The sequence below is a fragment of the Apis laboriosa genome, unplaced genomic scaffold (assembly GCF_014066325.1).
Source record: "Apis laboriosa isolate Shangri-la unplaced genomic scaffold, ASM1406632v1 scaffold63_cov154, whole genome shotgun sequence".
Lineage (NCBI taxonomy): Eukaryota > Metazoa > Arthropoda > Insecta > Hymenoptera > Apidae > Apis > Apis laboriosa.
The window spans coordinates 575,957-593,382 of NW_025223982.1; the positions used below are offsets into that span (position 1 = coordinate 575,957).

At 42.7% G+C, this 17,426-nt stretch overlaps 1 protein-coding gene across 2 annotated transcripts in view; it reads right to left on the reverse strand.

The window, feature by feature from the left end:
• Positions 1–10,876, reverse strand: part of LOC122718400 (hemicentin-2) — a 297,858-nt gene extending 286,982 nt beyond the window's left edge. Inside the window, exon 1 of one of the 2 annotated variants that reach the window (XM_043943410.1) lies at positions 10,367–10,876. In XM_043943410.1, the coding sequence (XP_043799345.1) occupies positions 10,367–10,460 (94 nt within the window). In that variant the 5' untranslated portion in view covers positions 10,461–10,876. The remainder of the gene's footprint in view (positions 1–10,366) is intronic. The other variant, XM_043943409.1, reaches the window with a different exon arrangement.
• Positions 10,877–17,426: the final 6,550 nt, after the last annotated feature.

A 17,426-nucleotide genomic window follows, 5' to 3' on the forward strand; every position in this document is an offset into this window, starting at 1 on the left:
GGAGGACGAGGACAATGACGATGACAATTTATCGGGCAACTACTACTTCCTTAATACCGTGTTTGGCCAACAAGTTTCTCTCGCGGTGGCGAGGCTCCATCCAACTTTTCCTCGATGAGAACGCCATTATTTCTAACACAATCGAATCTCTCGTTCAAGAAGCTATAGAGAAAGCTCGCTCGAGAAAGATCTTGAACAAACGATCCATCCGGATCCGAAACTTCCCTAACGCTTAAACTTTCATTATTTCTCTCCGTGGTTGCGGTTAGGGACGACGGAAAGGTTCTTCCACTGCCGCGATTCCGAAGTGGAAAAGGGAAAGGCGGACGGAGAGAGATGCAACGCAAAGAAAGAGCATCGACCGAGCATTCGTAAGTCTGCAATTACAATTAGGATAAATACCTTTAACTGGCAATGCTAACCCTATCCGGGCCTGCCTGCGTGGACCCTTTCGCAGACCTTCTCGCGACAAAACGAACGAATCGACCGTTTTCCGCAATCCAATAAATTCCTTTCCCAATGCGACTATCCACTCGCGCGTACGAGTAATTTCGGATGAAATTGTTCCCTGTTCCTTCTTTCGCCGGCAATGCCCAATTTATAGGTGGCTCGTATTCTAATTAAAGAATACACCACCTAAACGCCAATGAAAGCTTTTATCCTCGATAAAGAATGCCTTTTGTTGCCGTTAAAGAAGAAGATAAAAAATATTAAATTCGTTTCTACATAGACTATACATATATATATATATATACGTGAGAAACAAAAAAAAATTATTTAAAATATAGGATTGCCTTTTGTTAAAAAACTTTTAATGAAAAATCGTGATTATTGTACAAGAGTATAAAACGCAAACGGAATTAATTATTTGTTCACTTGCAAAAAAAAAAAAGACAAATAAGATAAAGCTCTCTCTATCGATCGTAAAAATTCGAATTTTTTTAAAAAATCCGACATAAATATAAAAAAAGAACGCGATAGAAGAGGATTTCGTAGCTATCGGGAATGCTAGAGGGTTCCAACGATTCTACGACTCCTTGGGGTTCTGAACCATCTCGCAAATCTGGCGATATCAGAGATCGCGTAATTCAGTGAAACCGGCGAGATTCCCCGAACCCCCCGTCATCTCTCGGGATGTGGACATCTGGGATACGAAGACCCCCACGTTCCCCGGGCTGAAACCAAGCGGAACTCTGCGAAAATCCCTGGTGTCTAGCACCGCGTAAAACGACGCTGAACAATCGGTGAAAATCGGCTACACAATCGATAAAAATATTTTCACGTATGCTCGTTACATTCTCGAAATGAAATGAAACACGAATCAACCAAAATTGGATTAACGAAGAATATTATATAATAAACAACGAAAAATGAGAAAAATCTATCCGCTATAGAGAGAGAGAGAGAGAAAGAGAGAAAGTAGTTTTAACGTCTAACGATTCGAAAATCGAGATCAATCGGGCGTACTACGTCATATATAGAGAAGAGAGAGAGAGAAAAAAAAAAATGGAAACTGTGTCGAATCGAATTGCATTGTAGCTCGGCTCTGTTGGGGAACACGTGACGGTGACGCGAGCTTTCCAATTAATCAAAAATAAACGATGTCAACGGCCGGCCGTTGAGAATCGGTAGCCGGTACAAATGTTATTTATCGTCAAGTACGTGGCGCTCGATGTTTCCGAGGGTGTTATTTAAACGATTGTGCAAACGTCATCGTATCGGACGCATTATGCGTTCCGCAGGAAATTTGTTGCAGAGGCGCGACACTTGTACAGTCCCGGGCCTCCCGCGCGTTTGTTTTCCTCTCAAGGAAAATACTATACTGGCGAAACACGGTTGGGTGAAAGTTACACCCCCTCGGTCGGGATTGGGACGGGTTACACACGCGCGTATATATATATATATATACATATACACACACACACACACACACACGTTCGTACCACTTTCATGCAAAATTGATTTTCCCCCGGCGGTATTAAAATTCACGATCAAATGGGACAACGAGCTCGACGCAATAACGAGTTAACGCGATAACGAGTACACAGAGAATGTCCGGCGAATAACAGAGAGGGGGGAGGGAAGCAGAGGGGAGGGGAACGTCAAATTAAAAACGATCTTCAATCCGCAAATGAGTACGCAAATGATCACGGGGGAATGAAATGCAAAATTGAACTGTGAAAAGGAATACGATTTAATCGATCTCCTCGTTCGTTCCGTTTCTCGTTTCCATCGATACTATTCCCACTTGTTCTCGACCACGTTGTTCGCGGCACCCTGACGAACGATAACGGACAATCGCAGCGACTGCGAAGACAGTCTTCGCTTTTCTAACCAATTATTTTTAACGTCTCATTGTACTCTCCCCCTAGCACGACCATTAAGCTTAATAGCCCACACCGCTCAAGGCGCGTCGTGCTCTTCTCTTCTTTTTTTCTTTCTTTCTTTCTTTCTCTCTTTCTTCCTTTCTTTTTTCCTTTCCTTCGAGGGTCATAATTAAAGTCAATCGCGATACCGGAAACAGTCCATTAGGCGTATTCCCGGTCTCGAAAGCCGGTCAATCGATGTACGAGCAACGAATACCGACACACCCAACGCGACCAACGTAACCACATCGATTTCCAAAAGCGATTTCTCTCCTTCTTCTCCTGTCTCGAGGAGAGACAGGGGGGAGGAGGGAGAGAGAAAGGTCTCGAGGCGGAACAAGAGGATATGGAGGAGAGCTACGTAGACACGTGTGTGCGTCGGACGAAGGTTTTCTTCGTACGTCTTTTTTACAGTTTCTCCCCCTAGGTTATTCGCGACGCATTCCCGTGCTAAATGTGGCGCGTAAATCAGGTTTTACGTCTACGCGTATTTTTGTCTCTCCGTGGTACGGTAACCTCGCAGCGGGAGACACGGAGAAATCCAAGCGAGTGTCGAGTTGAATCGGCTTTAAATATTCGCCAACAGGGGGCGAATGGGTAACCCCATTAATACGACACGATGTAACGCGCGATAACGCGAATATTATTGCGAAGAATGGGGGGCCGCATTCGAAAGAAAAGGGACGAGAACAGTGGAGTGGAGTGGAGGGAGCGAGAAAAAAAGGAGAGGGAGTGAGGAGGGGAAAAAGGAGAAAAAGGAAGAAAAAAAAAAAAATAGAAAGAAAGAAAAACACGCGCCGTTTTATACGCCGGTTTTTTTAAACCTTCCAATGGAAAAACAGAGTGTTTGACTTCGGCGAAACAAATCGAGGCTGAAGCTTTTCAACCGGCTACGCTAAATCGTTTCGACGGAACGGCGCAACGCTGTTACCGATTCGATTTCGTCCCAAACATTCCCGGCGAAATGTTCCAGCGCGAAACATTTTACAAATGGACCGGTCTCGGTTGTTCATGTGATGACGTCAAAATATACGAATTTCCGTTCGCGAGGGAGGGAGGCAGAGAGAGAAAGAGAGAGAGCGGTCGAGGGTGAAAAAGGGACGAGAAAGGGAGTTACTAACCATTTTCTCTTCTATCAATAGCTTATCCATAACGATTGAACGAGTTTGTCCGAGCGTGAATGCAACGATAATGCGATGGTCCGTTTCTGTCCAGTTACGTTCTCCTGGCTGTGTTCTTCGTCCTCCCCTCCGCGTTCCCACCCTCTTTTGTCTCTCTCTCTCTCTTCATCGATTCATGCACGCGCCATCATTACCGATAGATAATACCTGCCCGTGTTCGAACGTTGCGCTCGTCGATCGATCGCGGTTTCATCGTTACATAAAACGGGGAGGGGAATGGTAAATCTATCCTCGGGAAGGGAAAGGGATCGAGGGAAACGATCGTCGTAGATCCAATATTTACTTCTATCTTGATGCGCCGGAACGCATACATACCCTACCTACCCCTACCCCCCGCAGACGCGATATGGATGACAGAGGGAACTTGCTTATCACGGGGCGGATGCGCATCGACGTATCCGTTCGACCATTCGCGGATCGTTGCATCTTCATGAAAGATTCAAGATAAAAGACGGGGCGGATCTGTGAACGGTCACAGGAATTTCGACTAAGAACCGCCCGGAATTTGCACCCCGTGCCTTCCCCCCCTCCCCTCTCCTTCCCCCATCGAAATCGCGCGGATCAAAGGATCAAAAGTGGCTATTTTATTAGCGCGCATAGCTTTGCAAGCTCGTCGGATCTTATCGAGTATTCTGCGAAAATTACCGCTAAGAGACGCCTTTGTACGCCGTTTCACGGAAGATTCCACGCTTCCCGCTAACGCGTCAGATTACCATAGATGCGATATCCGTTTCGTTGCCTTCGTTTAGTCGTAATCATTTCCAAAGCTGATTCGTAACGTCTCGAGAATCTACAATTTCAAACGAAATATCTTTGACTGCGAAGAATTCGTAGAAAAGAAAGATTTGCTTTTGCGTTATTGAAAAAGAAGAAGAAGAAGAAGAAGAAGAAGAAGAAGAAAAGTAGAGAATAATTTTTCTGTTTTACGGAAAAAGAGCAACAGAAAACAGGAATATCTTTTTTCGTTTAAAACGTGGCTAAATCTTTCTCCATATTGTCTGTTTATCGTTCTCTGTTACGTACAACAAATTCCCTTGAAATTATACGTATCTCGCGCGTGCTGATCGATAGAGAGAGAGAGACAAAGACAAAACGATCGTTACATCAATCACTGAATCTCGAATTGAACCGTGACCGAGGTTTGCGAGTGTCAGCAAAAATGACGAGTCGAGCAGGGGATTCATATCCCAACTAACTAGGACGACACAAGCGTATTCCATCAATTCTCCTCGCTCGAAAGTGCGCGCGATCGTTACGATGAAATTGTATCTTAACTGAAGTGAAAAATTCCGTTCCTCGATACAGAGATACGGTCTATTAAACAAGGGAAACGTTACGTATTATTAGCGTTGATTCTTCTCGACGATCTAACGGAAAATTAGCTTTGTTACAACACCGCTCTTGTCACTCTCGCGTTGCTCCACTCCCGACAGATGCGAACAACGTAACGTAAACCAATTAAAAAAAAAGGGAAGGTGGAAGAAAAAAAAGAAACACGAGGCCGAAGAACAAGCGAAAAAGAGAGAGAGGGAGGGAGAGAGAAGGGAAATCAAAAGGGAGCATTAAAAGTTGTCGATGCTTTGGCGGCACGGCGGTCGTTGCCAGAAAGGACTCCTTTGGGAGTACATAGGACGGTGGATGACGATAGGTGGGTGGTGGTAACGCGAGGGGAATGGGGAAGCCATTCCGTTCATCTGCCGAGTCATAAAGCAGATAGCACAGTTCTATCCTCGAAAATACATAAATCTTGGCCCTGTGTAATGTACGAGAAATGAGTCTTCCCGTAAAATAAATGATCGGATCAGTCCCCGTTTCCGATGAAGACTTTGCCTGAAACTGCGCACCCTTACAACTAGGCTTACGACGGATACGCGGATGGGGAGGGGGAAAGACATCGTTAATAACGCGATAAAACAGATCCAGGTGGAAAAATTAGAGATTGCCACGACACCTTTAAAACACCCTTTATCGAACGAATCGTCAACATTAAGGACAGATATATAAAGTAGTAAACGTGGTTCTCTTTCTTCGCGTTTACCCTGATTTCTCGACGTATTTCGCGAGAAACGTAGAGCGTAAAGAACGTTGATCTTTTCTCAATAAGAAGAATCGAGAAGAATCGGTTCTGACGTAAGATCGTCGTGAAACGCGGATCACCGAATCAACATCTGTTCGCGAAACGAATATTAAATTGATAAGCGTTGGGTACGTGTGTTATCAACTCGCCTATTCGAAATGCCTATCGCGCTCTTCCCCGAGCTAAATTCCCTTGGCTGTCTAAAAGCACTTTTCCTTCGTATCCACAAGATACACTGCTTTTATCGGCATGGTAAGCAGTCTGGGAAATGCTACTGTTGCCAACGCTGACGCAGAGACATTTAAAAGGATGGGTGGAGAGAGAAGCAGCGACAAATTCGACCCGTGATACTCGTTTCGGTGTGTGTACGCATTCAATCCTTGACCATTAACGGCCGGTTCGATATCTTCGAATGATTCACCTTCCGTATCAGCCTTGGCATTGTATTTTAATGGGACTCAGATTTAGGATACACGTCCCTTCACAAATGTTTCCTCCCAACAATAATGGATTCAACTTTTATGGATCTGAGAATTCGTAATTACGATCCGATTAATATTTAATAATCTGTTAGAAAGAATAATTCAAGGGAATAGAAATTTCAGGGATGATACGGGGAATAATCTTGTTCCAATTGGGAAATATACATATATATATATATGATTTATTCTTTTAATAAGTGAGTAAATAAAAAAGAGTTGCGTTAATTAAATGAGTTGTCATTATTAAGGGAAAATAAAATGTTTGACATTCGTAATTCCAGATGCTAATTAAGCACGTTTAGTTTCATATAGTGGATCGTGACACAACAATACGTTTCACGATACAACGGGTTTCATCGTTAACTAAACTATTGTAATTAATTTCGTGAAAAGCATTCCATGTATTTTATTACATCTGCATAATGATCTCGTAGACGAAATTTCCGCGTAAACGAGAACCACGCGCAACGCGGATTGCAACGAGAATATTTGGAGAAAAGAAGGAGGAATCGGGCGAGCGCAGCTACTACTACCGCGCTGCCTCGCAGCTTATTCGCTTAAATGAATATTAATTGCAATTCCTTGACACGATGGCAAGATTTACCATCTTTTACAATTTTCAATTCGTCTACAACGAGGTTTAATCTACCAATTATAACAAATTTTACGCGTGTCAGAATGATTAAAATCCCTTCATCTTGAAAAAGGATAAAAAAACACAAATGAAAGAGTTGACAAAATTTTACTATTCGAAATCTTCGAATGCGTTTCCCTCGCATTTTAATCAGAGGATCGATCGATAACTTATTCGTAACGCTCGAGACGTACACACCCTCGAAAGTCACGAGTTTCATCGAGAATCAACGCCGAGCGAAGAAGATTCATGCAACGATTGAGATGCAACGTAATGCCGGCGTTATACGCTTATAATACGCTAGCCGAAACGGGATTTTCGAAATAAATCTTGAAAACAAATAAAATCCCGATCCCGGGGGTCAATGCTCATAATTCCATGGAAACGCGGTTCGTATCGATCGAAGCCAGTTTCGATTGAACCTCGATGGTTTTGCGAAACGAACGCGTCAACACAGTCCACCAGCTCGCACACCCATGGTGCACCACCACGTGATCTCTAATGCGTAATATCGGTGTTCACGGTGAAACGAGCAAACGCCAATAAAACGAAACAAGCCAGACACGACAGCAAAGTGTGCCCCGTTGCTCGATAATTTCGTAATTCGACCGGGTTGCCGACCGCGGGATCCGATCGTGTCTGATCGTGTCGCGTCGCGGAAGGATGGAGCGAAAGGGGGAGAAAAAAAAAATTCAAAATTTGATCAATCCCCCCTCCCATTGTATCCGTCGCAGAAACCAAACGTGAAACGTTTGCTCGCGCAAATGCCGATGTCGTTCACGAGTTGAAGCCCCGATAAATTGAGAGTACAAAGCTTCGAAGTTTATTAGATCTATAATATTTTGCAGGAAATTGTTTCTGAACGTGAAGCTATTTTTCATCGGCGATCTATGTGTGATCTATGTATTATCCATAAGCTCCCCTCTCGGTTATCGTTATTATTGTTTTTTCAACGGATTCATCTCTCCACACGATGGCATAGGAAAACTGTGTTACCCGTTTCGTTACTCGTTTCATTCTCGAAATTTTCCCCGTCGGTGAAAGGAATTCGATTTCTCGATGAGGGGAGGGAAGGGAAGGGATAAAGAGAAAAATAAATAAGGGTTGGTCGCGAGGATCATCAATCTCGCGAAAAGTCAATCGTTGGATTGGGAAAGGAAAAAAAGAAGAAAAAAGTTACGGATCGCAGGTGCGTTCAGGTAAACGAAACCGAGAAAAGGGGCTTGCGAACTTTTATTGCAAGCATCTGTCGTGCGAGAGGGTGATAGTCGAAACTGACCCAAAAAGTTGGACGAAAACGTGGACTCGAGTGCCCTTCAGAAACCTATTCAACATCCTGAGAATATGCGCGGGGGTGGACCAGAAGAAGAAAAAAGAGAAAAAGAAGAAAAGGAAAGGGGGCAAACAAGATTCGTCGACAAATAAGAATAGTTATTACGCTTCTGAACGGGGGATGGAGGAAATTTTAGAGTGGAAGTTGGGAAACAAGAAAAGAACGGGAGGGAAAGAGAGAGAGAGAGAGAGTAATGCATTGCTCACGAAGAATAAATGCAAAGGATTGATGTGAAAAGAAACTGTCCACAAACATTTTTCAAGAATACATAGAAGCAACATCGTGGTCGGCCAACATTGGAAATAATAATACAGAAACACGCTAGAGAATGACGTAAATGTAGCTATTTCTTTTTATGAAAATAACTGCGACATCATTTACCGTTTACGTCTTCTTAAAAGCATCGTCGTTGGATGGAAAATGGACAGAAAGATGAGATGAAGGAGAACAAAATCGCGTGAACGTGTTCATGAAATTAGAAATTTCACGCATATTAATAGCGTGGAAAGAAACTTTTTTTCTTTTTTTTTTTTTACTAATACAATGCGACACAAAATTGATTAAACTTTAATTGACGTTATTTTAACAAACAAATCTAATTTGAAAACTTAATCGGATACTATTCTGATAAAGATAAAAAAAAATAAACAAAAGAACAAAGATAGAACTAACAACCGAGGAAAACCGAGGAATTGATAAAAATTGTATACATTGAGTTTATTCAATTTTTATAAAGAATCGACAAGAAGAGAACAACAGAAAAGAGCGAGCAACCAATGCTTTTCCACCGTATAAATTAAAAATATTATGCGGAACAACAACATCGATATTGAAATTATACGAACTCGCAATAAAAGCTCTACAGAGACGGAGTCGGGTATCCCGGGAATAATTATAATATTATCCGTCTCCGTTTAATCCAACTGTCCGCCGAGGAAATGAACAAGGACAAGCGCACCGAGGGAACATTAGTCGTCTACACAGCGGAACCAGACGAGAAAGGCCAAAATGAAGGCGAAGCAAAGATAGAAAGGGAGTTCTCCTTAATATAAAAAAAAAAAAAAAAAAAAAAAAAAAANGGAAGGAAGGAGAAGAGAGAGAGAGGGGGAAAAAAAGGGAAATAGAAGAGGAAAACAAGAGAATATCAGCCATCTCACACCCACCGTGACAACGTCCGCATCCCATTCTGGCTTCAACGTCCTTTGAGCCAAACCACCGCACCGTTCACGCCCTCTTTGCCACCCTCTCCTACCCTCTTCTACCCTCGACGGTCCACCAGCCTCGTACAAGCTGTATACGACAAGCAAGTACGAGAGAAGGGGGGTTATATTCCGTTGTATCGTTCCTGCCTTTTCACGATGCGTCGCGTATATCCCGGCTAAACAGGCCATTTCATCACGTTTCGTTTCCTTGTGTTTCGTCATGTCCCCCGCTTTCTCTCGCTACCTCGCAAGTACTATTCACGTTCGTTTGTATCCTTGTATTCCTCTATCTTGCCGCGATATCTTTTTCCCCAGAAGCCTATATTTCCCGCGATCAACCAGCGTCATAAACGCGACACGCGTACCTTTATCATACCCGCTTTAGAAATCGTCTCGAAGACTCGACAGAAATGGAAGGGAAAAATTTTTATCGATACTGCTAGAGATCGGGCAAAATTTTGCTCGAATAATTAAAACGAAAATTTAATCCGTCTAAAACTTAGAAAAAAAAAACGTCGACTCTCCGCGTGACGAAGTGAAGATCGAAAAAAATTATTAAACGAGACGATCGGTGTTCCGATTGAAAAGAGATTCGAAATTCGATGGGGGGAGGGAGTGAGGGAGAGGAAAGTTTACATAGAAAATAGAGTCTCTCGAATGTTTTCAGCATCGCGGAACGATGTTTAGTCTGAAAGCGAAGAAAACGTTACGCATAGTTTTTATAACAATAAACGGTATTATGATTGAAAATACGCAGTGAGACAAAGTAAGTTCCCATGGTCAACCATGGATGGGGATAGTCCCCTGCCTTTCGTCACGCGAGATCCCGTTATCAAATTCGTTCTTCGATCATTTCAACGTAACATCAACGTATTCTCGTGTCACGAAAATATTGACCTACATCAGTTTAGAAACTCGTGAAAATCCTATCCCTCGCCCAAATATCAAATGACGTCCACGTCTCGGTCAAGTCTCGCATTCCCGTTGAACCGTTGAACGGATACGAAGAGGATTGCGAGGATGTTGTGAACGCCTGCCGTCTCATCGTTTTAATAACGCGACGCGGCTACTGAAGACGTTGTCGTACTCACTCGTACTTGCGTGGGATGATTCGCAGAAGAGGACGAAGATTAATCCACCCACGAGGAGCGTAGCCAGGAAGAAGGATCCCGAGCTGCAGCCCATCACGGCATCACTACTGATTTCTATCAGTACTCAGTAATCCTCACCGAAGCACTCGATCCACTGGTCCTTTTCCAGTTTAACTGTCGGGGTGTAACACTGTCACTTGTTCAAAACATCCGGCTGTCATCCGTGGCGAAAGAACCACTCGAGCGGCGACCACGTCGTACAATCCAGCATCAGTGCAACTATGCTGTCGCACCGTAATATCCCCAGTTTTACTCGCGTCACATGGTTTCGTCAACTTTTCACGCGCATCGTAACCCGCCAAACTCTCGTCCTCCTCTCGTTCACCTCGAAACCAGAGTCGGACGTTTAACCGATTCGTCACTTCGTCACTCGATCTTGCTTCATCGATGCCCCGTTAACGAATTCGATCTCGAACGCCCGTCACTCATCACGCGCGCCATCATCGTTTCGACCGGCTACTCTGCAATATCCGTTTTCAAGATTTTTTTTTTTTTTTACAAGATATCGCGACACCGATCGGTCCACGTTAACACGTCGCTGATCCAACAATTCATCACTCTCTTCTCTCTTTTTCCGCCTCTACCAACTCCACCACCCTCTACGAATTTCCTCGATTCACGAATTAAATACTCGACGTTTTGGCTCACTCGGGAAGGGGATACAAAGAAACGATTCGTTTGGGTTTCTTTGTAACGAGCTTCAAAGCGGTTGATGCAATTTCACTGAATGCATAGTACCCGGCCAATTATCGAAGTTTAGGGGCCCAGTTGAATCTCCTCGGGCGGAACGTCGACGGAGCGGACTTGTTAAACTTCCCCACTAAAGCGTCGTTGTAGGCGATGTAAGTTAAATCGAAGAACCGGCGCATCGATAGAACCGGTATTCGATCATCCGATGCCCGAAATTTATTCGCAAAAGATCACACGTCCGACGATTCGATACGTCGAGTGCGGTCGAACGAAGTTTCGAAGATCTTCGCACAAGTGAAGTTATATATCGGACGAACGTGTGGTATTAAACGTCCGTCTGTTAACAGTCAACCGTCCAAGGAATAGCTTCAATAACTCTCTCTGCCTTCTCTGTCGAAAAGTTCAACGCGAAAAAAAAAAATCTCCAACGCGCGTATCAGAAGAAATCGTATAATATCAAATCGTCATCTAGAAAATCTAATCTGGGCCAGGGGGACACTTTTGACACGTTTCGCTTCCCAGATCGACGATTTTACGCGCGATAGAGGCTGAAAAAAAAAGAGGTGTCGGTCGGAAACAGGAAAACAGAATGAACCGATTCTGTCGATTCACGCGCAAATCACGTATTTAGATCGCGCTACAAATCATCCGCGTGTTCCATGAAAATATATGGCCATTTAAATTCGATCGTAACCGTGGATCGTTAGTATTTTTTTTTTTTTCGATTCGAACGGAGGAACGTGTGTAGGTTTGAAAAGTCGGATGTTAATTAAAAATTTTTTCCCGTGTAATACGCGTTCTCGCGTTGATTCGGTTCGACGAGATTAAAAAATCAAGCGACAATGGCGAAACACCAACTGTCACCTGCGTTCCCCGTCTATTTATGCGCCAATTATGCTACGTATTTTACGTTCGCGAATATACGTTAATAAATCGACTTGGTTTATTTGTCGCTCGCATTGATCGAAACGGGATCTAATTAAAAAAAAAAAAAAGGAAGAGAATAAAGGGAAAAAGGAAGAGAGAAAGAAAGAAACACGCGTTCGGCCGTGTGTATGTATAGATTTGTATCGTCGAATCAAGGGAACAATGTACAACACAGAACGAATCAAGGAAAGTAGTTCGCGAAAGGAAGCCATATATCTTGATATCGGTATATTCCCACCTCTAATCACCGGTCTGCAAGCTGGCAACGCAAAATCCCTTGTGCATATGCATCGTGCATTCGCTTTGTTCCGATACGGTATACAACCCCCTCCCTCTCTACCACTCGAATTGTTCCATTTCCGTCGAAGAAACAGTCCATTAACTTGTGTTTAACAAGAAAAGAGGGAAAGAGAGAGAGAGAGAGAGAGAGAGAGAGAGAGAGAGAGAGAGAGAGAGAGAGAATGGAAAATCACTTGGAAAATAATTTCTTCGATGTCGATAACGTTCGCACAACGTTTGGGACGCGACTTTGATACACAAAACTTTTTCTCCCGATTGCTCCTTGAAAATCCTTAACGATAACAAACGAACAGCTAGAGAAATACGTAAATACGCACAGCATGAGTCATAATTCTTCGAAAAATCATGACTCGCGTTTGAAGATGGAAAAAGTAAACAAATGGTAGATAGATGTAAAATGGAGGAATACGGTAGTCGAGACACGTGGCCTTTTGGACGGTGTTGGATATTAAATAAACGCATCCATTCGGTGACAAAGGAAAACTACGATCATCTCCATTAAATGCCAGATGCCTGTCGCGAGTACGTGTGCTCGGAACAAAAGAGCAGGCCGCTAAAGGGCCCGGCTTTTGACGGCTTCGAGAGTTCAAATATCATCACGCCCACGCACACACGTGCCCGGCAAAGTCGATCGACGAGCTCTTTCGTTGTCACCGGCAAGAGCGGAATTCCTGAAAACCTGATGGAGAAAAAAAGAGAGATAGAGAAAGAAATAGAGGGAGAGACAGGGGGGGGGAGAGAGAGAGAGAGAGAGAGAGAGAGAGAGAAACAGCGAGGAAGAGAGAAAGCGAGAGAATGAGAAATATCACGAGAGAAAGAGAGAAAGAGGGTAATGCTTTGTTGTTCGAAAAAGAGCACCAAGCCAGCGGTTTCAGCTGCACGTTCACTCTTTTACAGCCATCCGCTCTTTCCAGGCACATTCGTGACCCTTTCTAAATCCTTTCGGAAACATGGTTGCACTCGATCCTTTTTCGCTATCCGAAACCGAACGAATTGTCTCTGGACGCTTCTCCGCTAGAATCGAAGTAAGTCGAAGGTCGTAGCGTACTTAGATCTTTCGAATCCCTTGGCTCGAGGATACCGCGATCCTTGGAAGGAGTCGAGAAGAAGGAGGAAAAGTTGGCCGATCTCCGCTCTTCCAATTGCTCGATCCCTCCGAAACCGTGGCCGTTGTTGATCGATCGGATTACTAGATCACGCGTACATCACGAGACGAGACACGAAACGTAACGCGACGTAGACGACAACTCGAGAGAGAGCAGATGGAAAAGCTCGACGCGGTACGCGATACGAACACGCTTCGAGTGTACTCTCGGCTCTGGCTCTGCTTTCGGGACTGAGTCGAGAGAGAGAGCATCGTTGGAGTTTCGAGGGATTCAGAGCTACCCCTACCCCCTTCCATCGCGCCGACCCCTGTCTCTCGGCAACCCGCGTGCTCCAGCACTCGTAGTTTTCCCCTCGGCTCCCGTCCCCACCCAAGCCACAAGGATGTCCCCCACTATCGAAAGCATCGCCACCCCAGCCGCTGGTCGGCTGCGCGCTCGCGCCTTTACGCGCGCAGTCCAATCCAGTCGAATTCAAGCACGCGCGTCACCACCAACTCCGCATCTCCACGGAACCACATGCGGCCGAGAAAATATAAACGGCGGACGATGCCGTTTCGCACGCGTCGCTCCTTCCCTTCCTTTTTGTCGATTTAAAAAAAAAAAAAGAAAAAAAATATGATCGGCCACGAATCACGAGTCACGAGTCACGGCTAATCAACCTCTGAACGAGCGATCGCGCGTTATTATTTATTCGAACCGTTTAAAATTGAGTTCATTTCTTTTCTCGGGAAACGGTTTAAGGGAGAGCGAAGTGAATGAATCGCCGTGTATGCGTTTTAATTGGCAGGATTGAGATTAAGGATGTGTAATTATATTAACAATGTGACGCAACATGATGTAACATTGTTACGATAAATACGGGGAAATGTTTAAACGGCCCGCCTGTGGATTCGAAGCGACGAGGCTTAAAAGCATTTGTCATAATAGTACGCGTGATTACTTCGAATTTTAGAGATTTTTGATTCAATAATCCTCGTAAGGAAAATAAATTTTTTGAAGAAATATATTTGGACGTTGATCATCTTATAAATCTATTTCTTGTTCGAAATAATTTTCAGGGAAGAAAAAAATGACAAGTTTCTATGCTGCGTTTATTTTATATATATATATGTATATGTTCCATCGTATGATGTTTAATAGGTAGTATCAAGAAGAATGATATGCATCGTTATTTCGAAAAACGAATAAGAGCTCCACATTATATCATTGAATGTTAATTAAATCTTTATAAAATCATCCGTTCCGTGTATAAATGAAAGATCGAATTTAAATTTTGACAATAAATGAAACGAGGATAAATCTGTTTTCTGTTAAAAAATTTCGAGATGAAAGGTTTTTTTGTTATACGATCGAGAAACGATGGGAATAAACCGAAGAACTCAACTCCAATCATGTCTAGGGAAAAAAAAGTCCGACATTGCCCCTAGGGAACTATTTCCTGTTTTACGTTATCCAACGGGGTGCTATAAACAAGCCTTTCCGAAGACTGAAACACGTGAAAGGGGACCGAATTCGAAGCCAAAAGAAATCCGATAAAAAATTTGCTTAAAGCGTATGTCTCATTCTTCGGTGATTCCAACATTAAAGATCCCGGTGAAAGGACGATACGTAAAGGTAGAAAACCGCAGACGAAGCTTCAAAGATACGGCAAGCATAACTCGAAGTGATTGTGTGCCTCCTCTCCGTGAATGATTCATAGAAATCGTGCGACCATTGATACGTGCTGCTCGTGAAGAAAATGAAACTTCCTGTTTCCCGTTCTCATAATCGTATTTTGATATTGGATAAATTCTTGGCCTTTATATAAATTCCATTCCATTGGAATTATTGAGGAATTAAAAAGGTCGGTTAACAAGAATCGAGGGACCAAACAAAATTGAGAAACCACGAACAAAAGAATACAAATTATGGAATTCACGTAAAAGAGTGATAAAATAAATAAGTGAATTTTTTAAAAATTAAAGAACATATGTAATCGAGAAAATACACTACATTTTCACGAATGAATAAAACGATATTGGTATTATTATAAGCGTTCTTCTTAAAAATATATGTTTATTTTTCTAAAATTATGTATCAGTTACCATTACGAAAACGTAAATGATCTGAAACTTTTGCATATACTAATAATATTACAGTAACGATATATTATTCTCAGAATTACATTGGCAAAGTTCGAGAGGAAAATCTGGCAAGCAAGTTTTCTAAAACAACTACATATTTTATAAAAGTTGTAAAACCTTCCTTTCCTTTCCTTCGACTTATTCAAACACGATCCCGAATTCGTCGATTTAATTTCACCGATTCAGCCACTACTACTACCTTAAAATAAAAGAGCACGAACGTTTACGAAAAAATTAAAAATTCCGATTCGATGGAACAACGAAGAATAAAACTTTCACGAGAGGCCTGAATATAACGGAAACTATCGTACCAATGGTTTTTGCCTCGAATTCAATAATCGCCGATGATGGAAAAAGATAGAAGGAAGTTCAAAATCGATCGAGTTAATCTTTACATAGGATAGTTCGAAACCCGGTGATTTACAGTATTCGGGAAAGTTCACGAGAGAAAGTTCACCTTTTCGAAGAAAAGAGTTCACTTTTGCAAAATCCGCGATAAAGTTGGATCCTTGGCCCACCCTTTTGTCAAAACAATATGTGCCTCCGTGTCCCGCGTGTCCCGCGTGTGAACGATAAAGTTCACCGATATTAACATCTTCGTCGGCGCTGTAATTTTCACCCCCGGCCTGATATACTGCAGCGTTTCCGTTGCGGCGGTACCCGTATTACGACTAATATTTCTCTTCCGTACAGAACGAAAATTGAGTACTTTATAAGGAGGTGGGACATTAATAACTCGTACAGCCGGCCTGGTATTTTCAGGACAGCTTAAAAGCCCTCGCCGCATCGATGATGTATTATATGCTCACAAAAGAACTGACACTTACTACCGCGCGCTTTCTCTCTTTCCATCATGTCTACGTTTCTTACGTTTCATTCTCTTTCGACCACTACTATCCTACTACACCTCCCTCGGAGTCTCCTGTTGTCTCCTCTAGGTATCGCACGAACCTACTCTTAAATCGTTGCTAAACATTTGTCCCTGGTATAATTTAAAAAGAGAGAGAGAGAGAGAGAGAAAGAGAAACCAGTTTTCGACGCAAATCCACCGTTCGTTCGAAACAGAGAGAAAAGAGAGAGGATGGGAAAGGAGGGAGGATACATGACAGATTCTGGCTCGATAAATTCGATGAATCGCGACGCGATTCGTGACGACGCAAAATGAACGGGATACGTCTGCGTGTTCGGAGAACAATAGGCGATGATTGCAAAAACGATGAGAGATAGATGAGAGGGCATTAAAAAACGATGTAATGACGATTCATTATCGCGACGCGTTTCTGACGGATTAACACTTGTAAGTAATTTAAGAATCGAGCTATCTGAATTTCTATTTTCGCTATTATCAACAAATATTGAATAAAAGTGTATTGTTTCACGTATTAATCAATACAGGCATCCCATTCTAATATCAAATATCTCGCACGTTCGCACTCTGTTCCAAGTTGTAGGAACATCCCTTCATCTCGTTTCGATCGCACCCCGACTTCTGAAGATAATCAGTCTCAGTCCCATTAATCGCAATTTTCGTTTGATTACACGTATTCCGAGAAACTGCATCACAACTGAGAAAATGTAATTACAATGCAATCATAGAATACCCTGTTTCTTCGTACCCTCCTCGATAATTTATCAAATTACAACTAAATGTTCCGTTCTTCCGAAACATTTAAAAAAGAATATTTCGTTTGAGAATATAGCTTCTCTTCATCTCCAGATTTGCTGCTTGAATTTTAATTAGAAGATTTTAAATCCTGCTTCCACAGAATTTCATTCATAAAGGAATAATTTATTTCACTTTGAAAGAATTGTTTAAACGTGGTAAAAAAAAAAAAAAAAAAAAAAAAAAAAAAA